This window comes from Pectinophora gossypiella, chromosome 8, assembly GCF_024362695.1.
Source record: "Pectinophora gossypiella chromosome 8, ilPecGoss1.1, whole genome shotgun sequence".
Classification (NCBI taxonomy): Eukaryota; Metazoa; Arthropoda; class Insecta; order Lepidoptera; family Gelechiidae; genus Pectinophora; species Pectinophora gossypiella.
In genome coordinates this window covers 14,589,677-14,610,378 of record NC_065411.1, presented here as the reverse complement: position 1 = coordinate 14,610,378, position 20,702 = coordinate 14,589,677, and the positions used below count along the sequence as shown (strand labels likewise).

General features: G+C 37.3%; 1 protein-coding gene across 1 annotated transcript; it reads left to right on the top strand.

The window, feature by feature from the left end:
* The first annotated feature begins 3,735 nt into the window (after positions 1 to 3,735).
* On the top strand, positions 3,736 to 15,851 carry LOC126369259 (sulfotransferase 1C2-like). The gene is made up of 8 exons (XM_050013612.1): positions 3,736 to 3,818; positions 4,898 to 4,982; positions 5,367 to 5,501; positions 6,525 to 6,624; positions 10,380 to 10,672; positions 11,227 to 11,321; positions 11,419 to 11,581; positions 12,024 to 15,851. The coding sequence occupies exons 2-8, from the start codon at positions 4,901 to 4,903 to the stop codon at positions 12,137 to 12,139; spliced, it is 984 nt and encodes a 327-aa protein (XP_049869569.1). The 5' UTR covers positions 3,736 to 3,818; positions 4,898 to 4,900; the 3' UTR covers positions 12,140 to 15,851.
* The last annotated feature ends 4,851 nt before the right edge of the window (positions 15,852 to 20,702 follow it).

Sequence of the window (20,702 nt, the reverse complement as noted above, 5' to 3'; positions counted from 1 at the left end):
CAACCAGTCTATAGGCCGGGCCACGGGGCATACAAATATATATGTTCAAAAATAATAATAAAATAATTTTATTCGCATATTCATAAATATTAGAAGTAAGTATATACATATAAATAACACAGATTACCAAGGGCGTTAAAAATGAAATCGAAGCAATTGCTAACATATTGCTATTTGCCATTTAGGTACTTACGCATATAAAAGTATGTGTGCAATGCAAACAAATTTCAAATAGCAACATTGCTTTTTTAGATGAATTCCTTCAATGGGGCCTTTTTAACCCGGTCCTTACAACGATGTCCTGTTAAAGCGATGCACCAATTTAGGTAAAATTTCCTATGTAGATACGAGACCTTCTTAGATTCACCTCACTAGAGCTAGGTCTAAGTTTAGTCTAAATTGCTGTAAGCCGTTAAGGAGGAAGGGAGAGCGCACGCAGATAGTCTGCCTCACTCGCACTTACACAGTAAAGCGGTAAGAACGAGATGTGCGTATGTTGTATCAGTGCTGTGGTATAATCCACTCCGATATTTTCACAATTCAACAAGGTTTCCACCTCCATTGCCCGGCCCACGATTTCTTCTACATTTGCATCGGCTTTGTATCATTTCAGTCTTTGAAAAATGCGAATATAACTCCGTTTGCCGCGTTTTTCAGCTGTCTTCTGCAATACTTCGCTCAAAGGAGTTTTAACGAATACGTACTGAAATTCAACGAGTAACAAAGGCACGCGCGGTTTTATTATACAGCCTTTGAATATATCATTTAAATTGTATTTTGGAAGAGTTTTCCTATTTTAGGCAATAAATTGTTTTTAATCTTTGTCGGGCGCAAATTTTGAAAGAAAGAAAAGAAAGAAGAAGAACTTTGTGCTTATGTTTTTATTCGTATGTGTATGTCCTTTGTATATGTTGTTGTGCAATAAAGTATTATTGATTGATTGATTGAAAGAAAGAAAGAAACATTTATTAGAGACCACAGACACAGACCGACAGGCACATTACATTCAACACAGGACAGAAACCACACGGAAATCAATACACAGAAAAAAGAAAAGAAAAAAAAACAAAACAAAAAGAAGACTAAGATGATAATCATTAACAAAAAAAAGAAGAAAAACAAAACAAAATCATAAAAATAATCAATAATAAATAAATTATTAATAATTTCGGCGACTGAATACAATGTATTAAATATGGAGTATCTACAAATGAACATAAATTATACACATACCTACTACATACATAAACAGCCTATAGGGCTACGTCCCACTGCTGGGCAAAGACTTCCTGGTTTGTTGGAGTAGCGTGGTGGATACTCCATACCCCAGCACAGTTTTATACGCATATCATAATACAAAATGTCAATAAACGGAGTGCTGTTAGGCATTATTCTTTATTCCTTATCGTCTGTCGAGTTTTGCAAAAGCAAAAATTTGCAATTTTTATATTATTGACACTACTTCTTCTCTGGTGTCAGGGTTACTACTGAGCCGCCAAAGGCCCCTGACATTACCCATGTAAACTACTTACATCAGTAAGTTGTAACCGGGACCTACGGCTTAACGTGCCTTGCGAACCACGGATCATCTTACTTTCGGACAATCAGGTGATCAGCCCGTAATGTCCTAACCAAACTAAGGATCACAAAGTAATTTTTGTGATATTTTCCCACCGGGATTCGAACCCGGGACCTACGGATCGTGAGCCTAACGCTCAACTGGACCACGGAGGCCGTTATATAATTTGATTCAAAATCTAATTGGGAAACCTATTATGTACTTTACAATGTTGTGCAATGAAACCGTTCACAAGCTCACCTAATAATTTCCACGTAAACAGACTTCCACACCGCGCCGCCGTTCCTACGAAACCTAGTCAAACATAAAATTTTAATAAAACACCCCCATTCGTTCGCAGGTAATAATCACCCGTTTGAGAGAGCAATTAACCCGACAGGCAATAAGAGTTGTATTCGCCTGCACTTCTCCGTCGTAGTCGCTCATTAAACCAGACGACACTTTAAAGCAATCTCACCTTTGTTCGCTCGCTTTGATCTTAAGGATCGATGTTACACAGCAAGTCTTAATTAAAATTGAGCAACTATCAAGTCTTGAGTGTTTCATTATTTTAATCGTACAAATAAGTGCAGGAAAACTGAAGACGACTGTATCTTCAAGCAACACAAGTTATGTCAGACGTGAAGATGTTATAAAATAAAAATAAAATATGCTTATTTTCTTTAAAAGGTTCCATTTAAGTTTGACAGGATACCGATGTCTCCCATTAAGCATTAATAGCTTGTGTTGGGAGGAAGAATGTTGATGGGGGAGAAATTTGGAAGAAGCGAATATAGTGGACTCAATGAAGGGTTTCACATCTTATTTGTCAGGAGCAAGTCCGATTTTGATATTTCTTTTTGTATTTTTTTATTACCTATTTAAAATTAGAAACACCTTGAGTGGGGCAAATTAAATATTTACACCTAAAAAAAAACAAAACCTAATATACATAATAAAAATAATAAGTGTATTAAAATATAAAATAAATTAATTGATTTTAAAGATATGAATATTTTTTAATTTAAAAAAATAATTTGTAACTGGTTAATAGAAAAATATTATTACGATCTCAATTCTTTTTTTAATAATTACACATACATACACACATAAACAGCAATTATACGTCCCACTACTGGGCACGGGCCTCCCCTCAATCAACCGGAGGGGGTATGGAGCATACTCCACCACGCTGCTCCACTGCGTGTTGGTGGAGGTGTTTTTACGGCAACTGCAACGGCTTAACGTGCCCTCCGAAGCACGGAATCATCTTACTTTTTCGGACAATCAGGTGATTCAAGCCTGAAAAGTTCTTACCAAACATACATATTAAAATGAGGACCGGCGTAGGGTGACCATGATGTGACACTGCCTACCCCCAAGAGCAGGTTTGTTTACGTATTGATGTGTGACCAGGGTCGCTACAAAAGGAAAGTCTCACAAAGTGATTTCGACAATGTCCCAATGTCCTCCAGATCGTGAGCCTAACGCTCTAACCACTAGACTACGGAGGCTGTTACTCAATTATGACGCCTCTTAAAAACAGTGAAAAAGTAATGAGGAATTTTCCAGGCCCCCAAAATTTTTTTTTCCCCAAAAAAATAATATACTTAGATGGCGCTGTAAAAAAATCCTTCGTTGTACTTTGATGTATAACAGACATACCTAATATGCATCTTTTATCATAATCATAATAATTTATTCGCAATAAAAATCTTTGTTTTTGTGTACAAATGATGGAACACATCCAACGCATCTATTTTTTTTTTTTTTTTTAATTATTGAATACAACGAAAAATTAACAAAAAAAGAATAAAATAACACCGCTAAACCCCTCACGGGTTTGTCTCGGCGCTATAATCCGCTTACAATTACTTAGTGCAATAACATATGAAAAATAATAATAAAATAAATAGAAAAAATATTATTAAAAACAAATAAGACCGAAACGGTATAATAATAAATAAATATTAACATCGGATAAATTAGTAGCTAAGTATTTAAAACAATATTAATTTGGAAGTACTTACAGATGTTTTGTATGCCTACTTAGTAATTTGGATATTGTTTTCCACATAATGCGCCATGAAGTACCTTGAACTTGTCAAACCGGTAACGCGTTAAGTATAAGTGTATTTAGAAAGAAAACCGGCTGTCCACAAATGTAACTTGATATAAAATGATCTTGATTATTGTGGTTGGGGCAGTCCTGACGTGTAGTCGTCCTTGAGAAGTCGATCGCGTTGTTATCATTTGGCAGGTAAGGAGCCATGTTGTATTTAATTACTAGGCTCGGGAGTTCACTGTAAAAATAGACTACATAAGCCATCTTCGGGCGCAACAGCGTCGTACCGACTAGAAGTCGAAGTGGTCGCCATGGCCGAAATCGGTCGGAAAGATCATCATCATCATCATCATATACTTAATAATAAAAAAACGGACGGCCTCCGTGGTGCAGTGATTCCAGCGTTGGACTCAAATCCCGGTGGGGACACATCACGAAAATCACATTGTGATCCAGTTTGGTTACAGGACATTACAGGCTGATCACCTGATTGTCCGATAGTAAGATGATCCGTGCTTCGAAGGGCGCGTTAAGCCGTTGGTCCCGGTTACTATTTACTGATGTAAGTGAGTAATCGTTACATGAGCTATGTCAGGGGCCTTTGGCGGCGCAATCATAACCCTGACACCAGGGTTGATAAGGCTGGTATTCCACCTCTTAACTCACTCGATATGATGATGAATAAAATAAAACAGACAAACGGACAGACGTAAAAACGTTTTAGGGTTTTGGGGAAGCCATTTCTGTACAGAATCATAAAAGTACTTTAGTAAATCCATTTTCCATACGATTAAAAAAATATATGTTTTTTTATTTGCTCGAAACATTTATTCGCACCACTCAAGATGTTTCTGATTTCAAATGATATAAAAAACTACACCTACAAAAGAAAAATACATCAAAATCGGACCTGTCCCTGGCAAATTAGAAGTTAGTTAGGAATTGCGGCTTTATTGACTCCACTATTATTTTCATTTAGGAGCTCGGTGGCGCAGCGGTAAAGGCGCTCGGCCTGCGAATGTTGGAGTTAAGCAACTTTCGCAAAGGCCGGTCATAGGATGGGTGACCAGAAAAAAAGTTTTCATCTCGAGCTCCTCCGTGCTTCGGAAGGCACGTTAAGCCGTTGGTCCCGGCTGCATAAGGAGTCGTTAATAACCATCAATCCGCACTGGGCCCGCGTGATGGTTTACGGCCCGATCTCCCTATCCATAGGGAAGGCCCGTGCCCCAGCAGTGGGGACGTTAATGGGCTGATGACGATTATTTTCATTGCAGAATATGGCGTCGGCGTCGGAGTTACCCTTTTCAATCAAAAATGTCACCGAAGAAGAGGACACAGTTCTAAAGAAATATTATAAAGGTAATATTAAAAAGTTAGATACATACATAACATAAGATCACGCTTATATCGCGTTGGGGTAGGCAGAGACAGCGGAATTACACTTACTAAGCTTCTTCGACTCTTTTTAAAGCATCCCTTTCTCAATCCTTCGTCACTACTTTTAGTTAGGGAAATGTAATGTACTGGACCAATAGCCGTTGGACGTATATCTATGTAGATAGCATTCGCTGCCTTTATTAGTCGAAACCGTCGATATAAATCGCGCCGCGCGCGGTGCGGTTGTCATGCAGACCCTGCTGACCCCTATAGCGGATCAATAACCCTGACACCAAGGTTGATGAGGTCGGTCATTGATCTTACCCACACGAGAGAAGATCTAATCGATATACTTACGTCAACCAGGTTACACGCGTCCATTCGTCCGGGTGGGTCCACGAGGCTACCTGCTCACTCCAGGATACGCAGACCACGCAGCAGATATATACAACCTGGAAGTGAGGCCTGATGATCGCTGGGTGGTCACTTTCTCCAGATCGGGTAAGGTTTTATGAAGTTTTTCCTGTGCGGATCCTCACAAGGGAGCTATACTAGCATGATGTCTCAGGGGTAGATGAGGTCAGGAGGTATTATAACAGGTTACGCAACCAGTAACCTGCGTTGGAGTGGTTACCCCTTCACAGGTTGGAATTGGGAAGTCACTTCTGTAAAAAAACGGAACCTATCAAATCTACAGATTAGGTAAACATTAATTTTTGACGTGACTTATTGTAGATTTGCCGCAAATGGCATTTACTACTTGCCCGGACAAATCCCCATTCAGCGCTCCCCAGCGCTGAGGGCTCTCACCCGGTACAACATTTAAAACTACTGGCCTGACGATGCCCAGTTGGGCTCGAACCTCGGCTCAGGGGATAATATATGAAAGAATTAATCGACCCTTGAGAGTCGTTAGCGATAAGCGCTGAATGAGGGAAATTGTCGACCACGCCGAGTCGGTATCGGGATTCTGAAGGTTAGGTAAGCGGACTCCGTGAAAATGGGATAACTCTATGAGATGATGATTGATGACTGTCAATAGTTTGATTAGAATTCTGATGCTCGTCGTTGCATGATTGCGTCGTTTCTAGATTAAGTAAATTACATTCATCTTCTTTGGGGTTATGTATACGTTTTCACAATAAAATACCAGATAATATTTTAAATTTGTCAGAAAATAAATTTAAAGCTCATATGAAGCTTACTTTATGTTAAAAAGCTTATTATAAGATTAATGACTACCTAAATGATAAAAATGTCTGGTATTGAGTGTGTTCCTCTAGTTATTAAATAACTTGTAATGTATATCCTCATTGGTTTTTAAAAGATGTGTTGCTGTTGCAGGTTCTTGTCATTTCTTCTCCTCAGCCATAACACCTTGCGAAATGACGTAAATTCAAAAATGTTACATTGACCTTCAACAAGTTTATCCATGATAATTACGTTGAATAAATGATTCTGATTTCTGATTTCATGGTCTAACGCTCAAATAAATTACCTACAGCTTTACTTTTATTGACCCAGGCACCACTTGGCTACAGGAACTCGCTTGGCTAGTCGACAACGATCTAGACTACACCACAGCTGAAAATGTGCCGCTCTCCAAGAGATTCGCTTTCATTGAGTAAGTTAGCTATTCGTTTACATGACAACTGAACCGGGGCGTTAGACTGCTTTTCCACCAGAGCTGTGCGAGGTAGCCAAGCGGTGTGCGAGGAAAAAATCCACCAATAGAATCACTTCATTTTCCTAGCCTCGCTCAGCTCAGGTCTGGTGGAAAAGGGTTTAGCGAAGCGAGGTCATTCTACATACAAAACAAGCGAGAAATGTGGGCGACGGATGTGTTGCGAGGAATGTGCTGCGAAGAATATGTTGCGAGGTTCGCGACGATTTCAACGTACACGTTCCCCGCCGTAAAGGACAAAGGGTACAATGATATAACGTTAAAAGTATTTATAAATCGAAGATAATCTTTATAACCGTCACGTACAAATAAAAGTTTCAAAGATAATTTATTTACATAGGTGCGACATGACATGCTTACCAGTGCTATTGAACTTTATTTATGAGTAATATGATAAATTATAACACGGAGATAGATAATTCAAATTAGGTGCAAAGATAATAAATAAAATATTCTTTAATCTCCTTGTTTACTAAATTTCGCTCGTTTCCAACCAATCAGATCAGTTACTTTTTACTAAACGTCAAAATACGAAATCACTACAATGACACGCGGGGAGTCATAAGGCGCGTTAAGCGGCGCGCGCAATTCAGTGACATAGCAGTTCGTGTCACGTCATCTATGCCATGGTATAAGAAGCCCAGGTAAGTAGCCCAGTCATATTAGGTAAAAAAAGGGGTCAACCTCGGAATGAGAGATAATAAGCTATAAATTGGTATGGACCTTTGTTTTGTCGTTTTAAATGTTGTCTCAAAAGTCACAAATGATACCGTGTCCGCGTCTTAAGATATTGAAGGTCAAAGGTCATAAAAATTGGTTTTTTGTGAATATCTCGCTTCCTATTGCTTAAATGATATTTTTACCTATAATAAAAGTTGTAGAGTATAAAATTCTCTACAATTTTCGTTTCATGTTTTTTTTGATACGATCAACCGTTTTTGAGGTAGAGCGCGAAGAGTGCGCAGCGCACAGTTATAAATGGTCCAATGAAAGGTCAAGCGTGAGTTACGCTTATCAGTACGTGATATAAAGTCTATTATTTATTAAATTAATATAATTATTAAACAATGGCCATTATTTATATTTTTGTTGATATTTTATTAAAATCAGTAACTTAATTATTTATATTTAACTATTCAACTATAATATATTATTAATTCTGGAATATATATTTTCAGTTAAAAAGGCAATAAGGGGATATATTTTATGTATATCTTTATTTATCATTAAATATGCTTTACTATACATTTGTTGAAATGTCAGTTTAAATATCATAAGAATTTTTATTGGTTTTAATTATAATAAAATTGTGAATAGAAGCTAGTTATCTTCATCTTCTTCGTATGCGTTTTCTTCATCGGGATTACTTGGATATTGTGCAGCGTTCAGGCAAGCTTGTCCATTGCACTGGCCACAAGCTAAAGAACATAGTAGTCCTGATTTTCGACATCCACAGCGGGAACCACAACCATTTTTGCAATTGCAAAATATTGTATTTAGTAGTTCGGTTGGTGCTGGAGGTAATAACGTTCTTATGGGCTCCAGGATTCCATTTTCAAGCATCCAGCCCCATTCTTGAGGTTCTAAGTCATTCCCTAACCACGTTTGAATCTGGTAGTAGACGCGATTTATATATTGATGAGCTGCTACACTTGTTGGTGGAAGTGTTGACAATTGTACAGGTTTATTTAGTTTCGTTAACTTAATGAATTGCGTGTAGCGAAAATGATCAATGTTGTCCTCAGATTTTGGAGCATTATATAATGCCAACAAGATGCGTACTCCATTTTCAAATAATGTTTGTACCGGGCAGTTTTCTTGTTGAAATACTTCCACCAGTTTATCCAAATTGGGAATTTTCTCCAATGCTCTGGTAACAGTTTTTTTCCTTTTTTAAACAGCGCAGAAGTCGTGTCACAGCCACTAAATGCGTGTAAAAATAGAATGTGTTTTTTAGTACGCGGATATTGGTCAAAACTTTTGGAAGAGATAACATTGCCTTTCCCAACTTTTTGAAAGAAAATTTCCTGTTGATGTGATTGAGTACGCCCAATTAAAATTACGAGCAAATCAATATCTTCTCCTATGATGACGGCAGTCTTTTGATGTTCTGATAATGCAATAGCTGTCTCGATGATGAGAAGGTCAATAGAGAAGGTCATAGGGTAGGGACAAGTATATCCAGGTATATAAGCTTTGAAAAATTTACACGTTTTGAAGAAAACGTATGTAATGACGTTTTAACTGAACTGACTGTTTTTTATTCCCGAATTAATAATATATTATAGTTGAATAGTTAAATATAAATAATTAAGTTACTGATTTTAATAAAATATCAACAAAAATATAAATAATGGCCATTGTTTAATAATTATAATAATTTAATAAATAATAGACTTATATCACGTACTGATAAGCGTAACTCACGCTTGACCTTGCATTGGACCATTTATAACTGTGCGCTGCGCACTCTTCGCGCTCTACCTCAAAAACGGTTGATCGTATAAAAAAAAACATGAAACAAAAATTGTAGAGAATTTTATACTCTACAACTTTTATTATAGGTAAAAATATCATTTAAGCAATAGGAAGCGAGATATTCACAAAAAACCAATTTTTATGACCTTTGACCTTCAATATCTTAAGACGCGGACACGGTATCATTTGTGACTTTTGAGAAAACATTTAAAACGACAAAACAAAGGTCCATACCAATTTATAGCTTATTATCTCTCATTCCGAGGTGAAACCCCTAAAATGACTGGGCTAAAGCTCAACCCTATGACTAACAGCCATTTCTAGCCCTTTCATGACGTAAGTGTTACCACTGTGTTACCACTAAATTAGTATCTCCAACTTTCCAAGAACGTAAAATTTATAATTGAAAATTAATTGTATTACTGACTAATGTACCTATTTAATTACTATTCTTTGTCACATATATAAAAATCATTAAAACTGTAAGTAAATCTGTTACTAAAAGTTCAAAATTTCCTTGCAAAGTAAATATAAAAACATTCGTCGTGCGTAATTTATTTTTTCAACGCAACGCTTTTTTTTGCAACGCAGGGTGGGACGACGTCAGCTGGGCTAACCTTGAAAAGTTAGCTGTCACTTTTGAGCATACCTGTTTCCTTATACCATGACCTATGCCACGTCGCCCGCCGCGACGCTCGCTGCGATTCAAACGCCTGCAAAACGCTTCTCCGTGAACGCTCATTACATTGCCATACGTTTGTTTTCCGGCAGTCCGGGGCCTCGCCGCATGATGCGCCGCGCGTCCTTGAACGCGGCCTATGGAATTTGTAAGATAAAGCAAAATACGTCAATGGAATAGCACACTGCGGCGTCATAGAAAAATGTGATAAAATTTCGGACTTAAAACTCGTCTAATCTAATCTAATCTAGCCTACAAGATCCCAAGGCCTCCCCTTCGTCTTTCCATTTTTCGCGGTCCTGTACGCACTCCGGCCTGTCCCTCCGGCAAGCGACCAAGTTGTCACGCCATCTCTTAAACTTCGTAAATACGTTAAAAATAAAAAAATATCTAGCTCGGCACCGATGCAAAATGGTGCGAGGAGTATTATTCTTTATTTAAAACTAGTTCTTAAATAATTAGGTATCTAATACCCTACCCGAAACTTTTTATTTAAGTATCAGAAAATAGTAAAATTAACGTTTGTCTCTTTTTCCAGATATCCGACTCAAGCTTCAGACATAAAAAAGTCCACCCCGAACACAAAATACAAAGGGCTTCCCACCGAACATGATTTCACTGACGTCCACACTCTACCCTCACCTAGATACTTCAAAACTCACCTCCCATTCTCTCTTCTACCCCCTAAGCTGCTCGACGCGAAGGTGATGTACGTAGCGCGCGACGTCAGAGATGTTGCCGTCTCTTTCTTCTTCATGCACAAGCTGTTCAGATACTTTGATGATGATGTCGAGTTTAAGGAGTATTGGAAACTGTTTAAGAAAGACTTGCGTAAGTAACTATTAATTAAACTGTAGGTACTCTGCTATTAAACAAAATATATATATATAAATATTATTCTTGACGTGATTTATTAACGGCAGCGGTTGAGCTAGGGTTACTTCCCCGAACAATAACCTCGGACTTACTTTGGTCTTGAATCGTGAGAATTTTGTATCAGACTATTTATTATTTTTTATTAGCCGTGGTAGATCAGTTAGAAGAACGCTTGACTCTCAATGTAAGGTGAAAGGTTCGATATCAGCACGGGCCTAAGTGCGCAATGTCAACAAATAATGTCAAAATAGCAATATTGCTTTTTAAATTAATTGTTTTAATATACTTAGCCTTTTTAACCCTCTGGAGCACCCCCCATTTCGTGTCACTTAGTTTATATCTTGACTGACAGAATCATATCCTATGATTGGCTAAAATTTTAATGAAGGTATAGTAACTTGTGGCTCTGCTTCTCCCAATAGGAATAACGCGCGTGAGAGAGTCTATCTTTTCAACCAACTTTAAAAAGAAAGTTATTCTTAAACGACAAATATTGCATCTTGTTACAGTATTTCACATGCCTATATTCCCACACATCGAAGAGGCGTGGCGGAAACGTCATCACCCTAATGTGCTGTTCACGTTTTATGAGGAAATGCAAAAGGTATAATATGGGGACACCAACCTAGATATAGATAATCGAATCGGGTTTACGTGTCTTCCGATACATCTCTCTCTACTAATACCAATTCCGTTTTCAGGACTTGCGAGGCGTAGTAGACAAAGTGTGTATTTTCCTGGGTAAGGAATACACATCTGAACAGAAGGATGCGTTGGTAAAACACCTCAGCTTTGACAACATGAACAAGAGTTCTGCTGACACGCAAAAAGGCAATGATTCAGAAATGAAGTTCTTGAGGAAAGGTAAGTCATGCGCTGAACCCATGGCATAGGTTCTATGCCGCAGAATAAACAATAAAAAAACACAAACACACTCACCCTCTGACCGTCATACACACACACACACACACATTCACCCTCACACACTCCCTCGCAAACACACACTCACACTCACCCACACACCCTCACCCACACACCCTCAAATCCTTTCGCACACTCTCACACACACCCTCCCCACATATCCTCACGTCCATTCACACACACATACACGCGTGCACACTACATTATAAATGGAACACTCTCCGCCCCGGCGCCTATTTTATATTTCGAGATTGAAATTTGACTTATATACCTAAACGTATATTTTTTCATTTTTTAAAATTTATCATTATTATTCATTGGCTCTTCGTGCTTTACTCCAAGCTCCAAAGTCAAAGCCAAAGGAATTTGTATGATTTTTTTTCAGGTAAATCTGGTAACTGGATAAATTACTTTGATGAGCAAATGACGAAGGAGGCCGAAGAATACATCCAGAAACACCTTCAGGATACGGACTTGCGATTCCCTGACGCCAGCAGCTAGTTTGATAAGGGTTTATGTAAAATGAGACATTGAGCATTACATTCAGTCCATACAATATGCTATGCATCATACGTGGAACTTTCTTGTATTTTAATTTCATTAAGTATGTACAGTACAGTCATGAGCAATATAATGTACCCACTTTAGGACTCTGTCGCACTAACATATTTGACATTTAGTGAGACTTACAGTTCAATTTGTCAAAAAAGTTAATGTGACATGGTACCAAAGTGTATACATATTAATGCTCGTGACCGTACTGGTACTGATTCCAGTACTTCCACTGTTAATTGTATTTTAAGTTACAGTTACCTGTTATTTTCTAGGACGGATAATCGACAGGCATAAAATTTATGGAACACAGGTCAATTTCAGGGGGGTTAAAAATGCCACATAGAATCATCTAAAACAACAAAATTGCAATGTGACATTTGCGCATATAAACGTAAATGCGCAATGCAATCATAAATATGTTAAATAGCAATACTTATATTGATTTCTTAGATGAATTTCTTCAATGTGGCCTTTTTAACCCCCCGGGCAGAAATTTAAAAACTCTCCCATGATATTATACTGGCCAATAGCCCGACAGAATTAAGTTGACAGCACTCGTCAAACAGGTTGAAAATCAGAAGGAAGTCTATTTTAGTCCCCCCGGTTACTCATTCATTTAAAAATTAACAGTTGTCAATCATCCGTCCCTTTCCTTTTGCTGTCCTAAGTGCCCTAACACCTGCACTATTGAAGACCTGTACGAAGCCACTGACAATGCCGTAAGCGTGGCCAATTATTGGTCAGCAAAAATTTAGCTTCGATCGCCATCGACTCGCAAAGAAGAAGAAGTATAACTTAAAATTAGATGGTGTGTGCTGGAATCGACACCATGATGTAGATAATACAACACAGGTATTTAGCACAACCCGGACACACCGTACAAAAATCTTATTCTTACCTTGTGCTGCCTAACTCGTGGGAGGGAGGCAGACAGCCACGCGCGCTCTGTTACCTACCTCCTTAAATTGGGGGCCCCCATGGCGTGAGGCAAATAAAGCAAGCCCCAAACATAGCATTGGTACGGTAGACCCAATCTGTTAGACCACGGACCCTAAAAGAAGTTGACAAAGTTCAAAGAATACAGTCCGCACGTTTCGAGTACATGCGTACTTAGATAGGAATTATATAAACATGGCATGAATCACGGAAGCGGTCTTTATTGTTGATTAAAATTTATCATTAGTATACCATTTTACTACGCACTTCATACGCCAGTGATAATTTCAAAATATAAAGTCATTGGAATACAATTGGAATTTAGAACGCTTCCGTTAATCGCATGATTTTCTTTCGAAATTCAAATAATGTTAGGTTTATCTACAGGTTTATAGAATCTTTATTTTCTTATTCATGTAACGACTACTACTTACATCAGTAAATAGTAACCGGGGCTAACATGCCTCCCGAAGCACGGGTGTAAGTGACATCGTAACGAATACTGAGGGGGATGATTCAGCTGATTATTCTAAGTTAATATCAAGTGGAATTTTCTACCACAAAAGTATAGAATTGAAAATAATTTAAAAAAAAACAATAAAACATAATTTTGCAATGGAAATTTCCACTAGATAATATTAATACCTTAAAAAGGCCAAAATTGTCGTCAGAAGTATAGAATTGAAAATAATAAAAAAAAAAAAACTAAAAATCAATCATTTACGACGGAAATTTCCGTTTGATAACTCAGAATCATGGTCTGAATCATCCCCCTCAGCATTCGTTACGATGTCACTAACACCCTGTATATTGTGCAAAATCATAATGATGTGCAGGTTAATAAAAAAAAAACTTTAATCATTACGATGTAAAGTGTGTGTGTGTTAGTCAATGGTCCATTTATTCCACGAGTGTTATTCGCCAACAATAACCCAACAATGGCCCCGATTCCTGCAGACACCGCCTAATTTTATTTTAGGTTATATCCGTCATTTTCGTATCCGTCGAAAAGGAAAGGGACGGATGATTCACAGCTCTTAATTTTAGGAAGAATGAGTAAATTAATGTGTCGGGTTATTGACTGACGTAAAATTTTTAGACGGTTGGTTTAGATTTGTGCTTAAAATTGACGTGTGTTCCATAAATTTTATGCTTGTCGATTACCCGGCCCTTTCCTTTTCGGCGGATAAGAAAAGGACAGATATAACTTAAAATAAAATTAGATGGTATTTACAGGAATTAGCACCATTGCATACATGTTTTAAGTTTACGCGGTTATTATCATAATTAAAACACAAAAAACGGGTTCTTACTGCCGGTGTCGAAATATCGGGAGTCTCATATCCCTACTTTAAACGCGGTAAGAACCCGTTATTATGTGTTTATAGTGATAGACACCTCTTTGGACCGTCCCCTCAGGGCGACCAGAGGCACCCTGCCCGGGCGTTTCCGCCAGTAGTCATTACCGCCGCGCATTTCCTTTATTTTATAATTATTTAATGTCAGTGTGTATAAACTCTTAGATAACATTTGCTCTACTTTATGGTTTGTTTCACCAGAACCTTAGCAATTATCTTTTGTCTATGCGCGTGTGCGCGGCCATAATAATTTTGTCTGTGCTCTGACTCTTTCTCTCTCTGTGTGGTGTTTTGTATCGGATGCGTGTGCGCGAATTTATTATTAAATAAAAAGTGTTTCTCAGATTGGACTTTTGACTGATGAACCCAAATAGACCAAATGTTTTAATTATTGCATACATGGTTTAAAAAAAAACACAAAAAGTACTTTAATCCATTTATTTTCATTGTAAACTCATACACTTGACCTATTCATCAACCGTTTACAAGTTACGTTATACACGTCATTACATCATGAAATGAGACTTAATATCTAGCATCTCACTTTCATTGTACGAAACATCACATTTTACTACGTGACTGTATTCATTTGTTCTGTTGGGAGACGGAGAAGGGATGAGTGGAGAAGTGAAGAGAGACAGAGTATCTTTTCTCTCGCTCATTCGCTCGCTGTCATTGGTCGATTCGTCAGAGGAATGAACCATATTATAAGCAGAGAAACGCTCTAATTAGTTGACTGGAGACGTGGAAGTATTAGATAACTTTATCTATTGCAATACATAGATTAGAAATTGTGGAAAAGTTTATTTCAAACCATAGTCTGCTGTCGCGCAGTCGGCTAATAGGGTAAGAAAGAGATAGTCAATCAATGACAATTACAAAATGTGTTATTCCGTACCACGCAAGTGAGACAAAATGCATATTTTAAGTTTAACATTATACTCGGGCGCACCGTAATTGACTTGAAAAGCAAAACAATGCAAATAGAAAAATATAAACAAAAGTTCTCAAGTTATGTATAATTTTATAACCAAAAAAATATAAATAAACGCACCTGCAGCGATTTGCGTGACACAAATGCTTTTAGAATAAGTATAACAAACAAAAAAATATGGCACGATTTTTTTTTTCATCCATACACACGTCGGCAGTGACTTCACTCTATTAAAAATGGATTTCCCCACACTATGGTAACTGTATTATTTATAGGTACTTATTTATGTATCTATTTCGACGTTCTATAGGAAAAAAATAAGTAAATAACGAACGATGAACATAATAATATGGGTGTTTAACATTAATGACAACATCTATTAGCTCATAGAAATACAGGGTGTTAGTGAAACTTCAGACCATGATTCTGAATTGATATCAAGTGGAATTTTCCGTTTTTTTCCGAAAAAAAAAAACATTAATTTTGCAACGAATAATTCCACTTGATATTAACTCAGAATCATGGTTTGAATCATCCCCCTCAGTATTCGTTACGATGTCACTAATTCCCTTTTTCCTGGAGCTCTCGAAATAAATGGCAATCGACATTTACTGAAGGCAATTATGACATAACTTTAACCGTACAATAAATATATCAGCCCGTAAAAAAGTCCATGCATCTTGTCATATATTACAATGTTCTAAGTTTCCTATAACTTCAAATGTTTGGATGACTCTTTCAATTTGAATTTCGCTCATGCAAACTTTTTCTTTCAAATTCAAATTTGCTCGTAACACTAACGGCATTACAAATAAAAATTCCATCCTTATTTCAAGATTATACTAGGAATAGTTAAATCTGGTATAAGTCGATAATAAGGAGATAATTTAAAAAAGAGATGAAACCAAAAAATCACATCTTCAGTGTCAGTCCATCTTAGGTTATTCCGAACTAGGGTGAGGGTTGGTTTAGCGATAGTATGAGACGTTACACCAAGGTATAAGTTATTATCGGTATAAAAAGTTACACCAGGTTTATTTGTAAGGCCTTAAGACTACTAGTGACAACTATTAGGGGAGCTGCTTTAACCCCTAAATAATCTTGATTTGTACGAACAGATGGGCGCAATAAAACATTTCTATTTCATTATATGTACGCATATGTTGGTATGTCTATCTACAGTATTACACGTACACTGCATGTTTCCTTGTCACGTAGGTCAGCTGGAAGTAATCTCTTTCTTAGAGATAAGCTTAGCTGTACTGTCTGTTTTCTTTGTATGTTTCTTTCGTATGTACTATTGTGTATAAATAAATAAATATAATTTTAAAATTAAGTTTTTTTTCGAATCAATCCGAGATACAGTATCAAATTTAAAGTGTCATCCAAAAGCACTTGTTAATAATAAAGGTAAATAGTGCAATAATTACATTGAAAGTGGTGTAACTTACTTTAAATATATTATTAATTTTGTTATTGCGTTTTCGTATTCAGTTTTTTTATAATAATAAACCGTTAATTTATAATAAAATCTTCAGTTGAATTTATACAATTGCTACAAACAAAAATAAAATTAATAACATCGTCTGAGTTGAAATTATTATAATATTTCATCAACAAAAACTGTATGATTACAGGACTTCAAAATCGTAACCACTGAAAAATAGTGATTCATATCTGGGTGAATCTCAAAATTTCAAGTTTGGTGGCGAAATTTTATATCATTTTTACGTGAAAAATTGGGTTCCGACATGAAAAAGATCCAAAAGGATCCTCGGTTCCGACATGAAAAAGGAATGTTTCAATTCCCAATTTTCCCAAGTTCCCCAATTTTTCACGAAAAAACCATATGACAGTCGCCACCAAACTTGACACATTTTGATATTCACCAATCTACATCTTTATTTATCTATCAAAACTTACAACTACCATAAAAGTTGTTATTATCGAAACGTGGTTGGGGCTTAGAGGGGGGGGACATGTTTGGACCATAGATAATTGATATCACGCCGATTCCAGGACTTGTGCCCAGTTAATGGCAATAGGCTCGCCCCTATTACATGCGACATAAACACAGCTGGCGAGGAGTGAGTGTGTACTATACTGGGTGTTAGTGACATCGTAACGAATACTCAGAGGGATGATTCAGACCATGATTCTGAGTTAATACAAGTGGAATTTTCCGTCGCAAAATTCATGTTATTTTTTTAGTTTTTTTTAATTATTTTCAATTCGATACTTTTGCGATGGAAAATTCCACTTGATATTAACTCAGAATAATCAGATGAATGACAATTCATGAATGATGATGAGAGGGATGCCTCTCAGTATTCGTTACGATGACACTTACACCCCGTACAAGTACATACGGTAGCCATATAAGTAGGTATGGGTGTTAGTGACACCGTAACGAATACTGAGGGGGATGGAATTTCGTGTCAAAAAATTCATGAAAATTTTTCTTTTCTTTTTAATTATTTTCCAATCCACACTTTTGCGACGGAAAATTCCACTTGATATCAACTCAGAATCATGGCCTGAATCATCCCTCAAAGTTTTCGTTACGATGTCACTAACACCCTGTATACACCTGTGCCTACCCCGAAGGAAAATAGGCGTGATCTTATGTATGTCTATCTTACTTACGTTGGCGAATACTTTAACTACGATGGCAAAGGCAAATCCCATCACCAAAGTATATGAATCACCCTCGTACCAAATAATGTGCTGTCGACACAAAAATAGATAAAAAAACTTGATACATCATGAATTTTTACGCAATCAGATATCAGTAGATGTGTTTATTATAGATAAGATATTGTTGAGCACTTGAGTGCTGCATTTATGGAGTCACTATTTTTCAGCAGTTTTTTGGATGTATGTAAACAATGACAAATACTTACTAAACAGTGACGTAATATATATCAGAATATGTACATATTCGAGTAACGCTCGGGTATTGCTTGTAGCATACAATGTTAACTCAGTATCCTTACTGTAAACGCAATCATATCCTAAGATATTTTGTCATTATGCCTTTTTGAATATCCAGTTAAAACCACGGAATAGAAGAAAGTGGTTGGAAGGGCTCATCTCGACCTCCTCCGTGCTTCGGAAGGCACGTTAAGCCGTTGGTCCCGGCTGCATTAGCAGTCGTTAATAACCATCAATCCGCACGGGGCCCGCGTGATGGTTTCAGGCCCGATCTCCCTATCCATCCATAGGGAAGGCCCGTGCCCCAGCAGTGGGGACGTTTATTGGCTAATGATGAATGATGATGGTTGGAAGGGCGAAGTGAGCGCGAATCGCGCGCCATACAAGTATGAGCAAACAGTTACGTCCGCAAACTTTACGACGCACGGAGCTCCGCGATAGTATACTAAAAGGTGGTCTTGTGCATTATAATCTGAAAGGCAAAAACCGAATATCGACTGTGGTGCAAGAAGATCCCTCTTTATCACAGGAAAGCCAAAAATCTTAGTATGATCGGCTATTTATCAAAATAATACTTTTGTACACAATATTACGAAAAGTAATGATAGGATTTCAACCTATCACATAAAATACTTTGCCGGTAAAGTGACTGTGCAAAAAACACATCATTTTACAGAATTTTACCTCTTTTATATAGTTTTTTATTCCTTTATTCCGTCTTTGTTTTTGATAATGATTTTTGGTCTTTTGTTCTTCATGTAAAAATATATTATATTTCTGTTTGCACGAGAACCGTTTTTATTATTGGTAGATCCCCAATAGCGGCAATGGAATTTGAGAAGCAGAAGAGCTGTCATGGTTATCTGTTTGCAAGAGTAGTAGTAAAAGAGAGTGGGGTTGGATGGGCGACAGCGGTTCTCATACAAAATGCGCGTTAGGGGCCGTTCCAACCTCTTCCTTCTATTCGGTGGTTAAAACTTACATGTCAAGGAAAGTCTCGTAAACGCTTATTAGAAAAAACACATTTACTTAAGTTGTTAAATTGACATGACGCAATTACTTAAGTTGTAACTGGATATTTGCAAAAAACCCAAAGATTCCAGGATATTATTGCGTTTACGGTAATTATATCGGTCACAAATATTGGAAGATCCACCCAGCTATACAATACCAGCGCTTGTTTGTATCGAACCGACATTAGACACAGCTGGTGTTTGCCAGAATTTCTCAGGGTCTGTATGTGTTATTTAATAGAATTTTATCAGAATATTTTATCTTTGATGTATCTATTACTAATAACAACCCGATATGAAAAATGTTGACGAAAATATTTGCGTAAGTTTTGATCAAAATACGCAAACAGCTATATTCATGCGTAAGGAAAATTATTATCAAGAAGAACATAGATCATAGAAACAAGGGAGATATGCCCTTAGCAGTAAATTACACAAGTCCGCATGTCGCCTGTTAAGGGCCTGTTCACACTAGCGATTTGAATGGCGATTTTTTAGCGATTTCACGGCGAGGCGAGATCGCGGCGTACACGCGACATCGCCACGAATAATCCATCGCCACGATATCGCTGTGTACTTGCGAAATTGCGGTGTGCTCGCCGCGATTATTTTTTAGTTACAACTCACGTCGACGTCTGAAGCGGCAGCACCAAGACATTTCTGGCCGGACCGCTACATCGATTTACCCGTCGTTCATTGCGTTGTAACACAAGCGCTTGTTATGGTTGCGCGATAGCAAAGAAGTAATGAATGACGTGGAAAGTTTTGAGCCATGGCGGTTCAATGGTAGTCTATGGTCTCGGTATATATATACGAAATATACATGATCTCAACTAATGTCGTTTCACACCAAAATAAAAATGCTTCATAAGAGCGAGTGAGACAGCCAGCTGTTTCCGAATATCAGCTCGATTGAAATAGTTATCAAACTATAATAAACCTTATGAATACTTACTTAACCTAGCTAGTTTAATTATGCATTATCTTTGGCGAATACACTGATTACGGTACCTTTAGACTTGAGTAAGGTTTACACGGGCATTCATAATGTGTTTTTTTTTCTTTTCATAAAATAGCAAACCCTATCGCTATGTCCGTCCGTCTCTCCGACAGGAATAGTTCAAAACTTCCATCAAAACTTCTTGCAATAGTCAGAAGGATGGAATCAACACCATAGAACGTTTGTGTATTAAGACCATAACTTCTAACCACACACATTGTAAACACCCGTGAAAACCCATCTATAGACAAATAAAAAACACATTTATTTTGTTCCGTAAAAAAAACGTACGAACGTCGTTGTAAAGTCTCACAAAATCCCCTATATAATACTG

Coding starts and splice junctions, on each gene's coding strand:
- LOC126369259 (XM_050013612.1), top strand. CDS start 4,901: ATGGCGTCGGCGTCGGAGTTACCCTTTTCAATCAAAAATGTCACCGAA. Junction 4,983..5,366: donor TCTAAAGAAATATTATAAAG/GTAATATTAAAA, acceptor TACGTCAACCAG/GTTACACGCGTCCATTCGTC. Junction 6,625..10,379: donor AAGAGATTCGCTTTCATTGA/GTAAGTTAGCTA, acceptor CTCTTTTTCCAG/ATATCCGACTCAAGCTTCAG.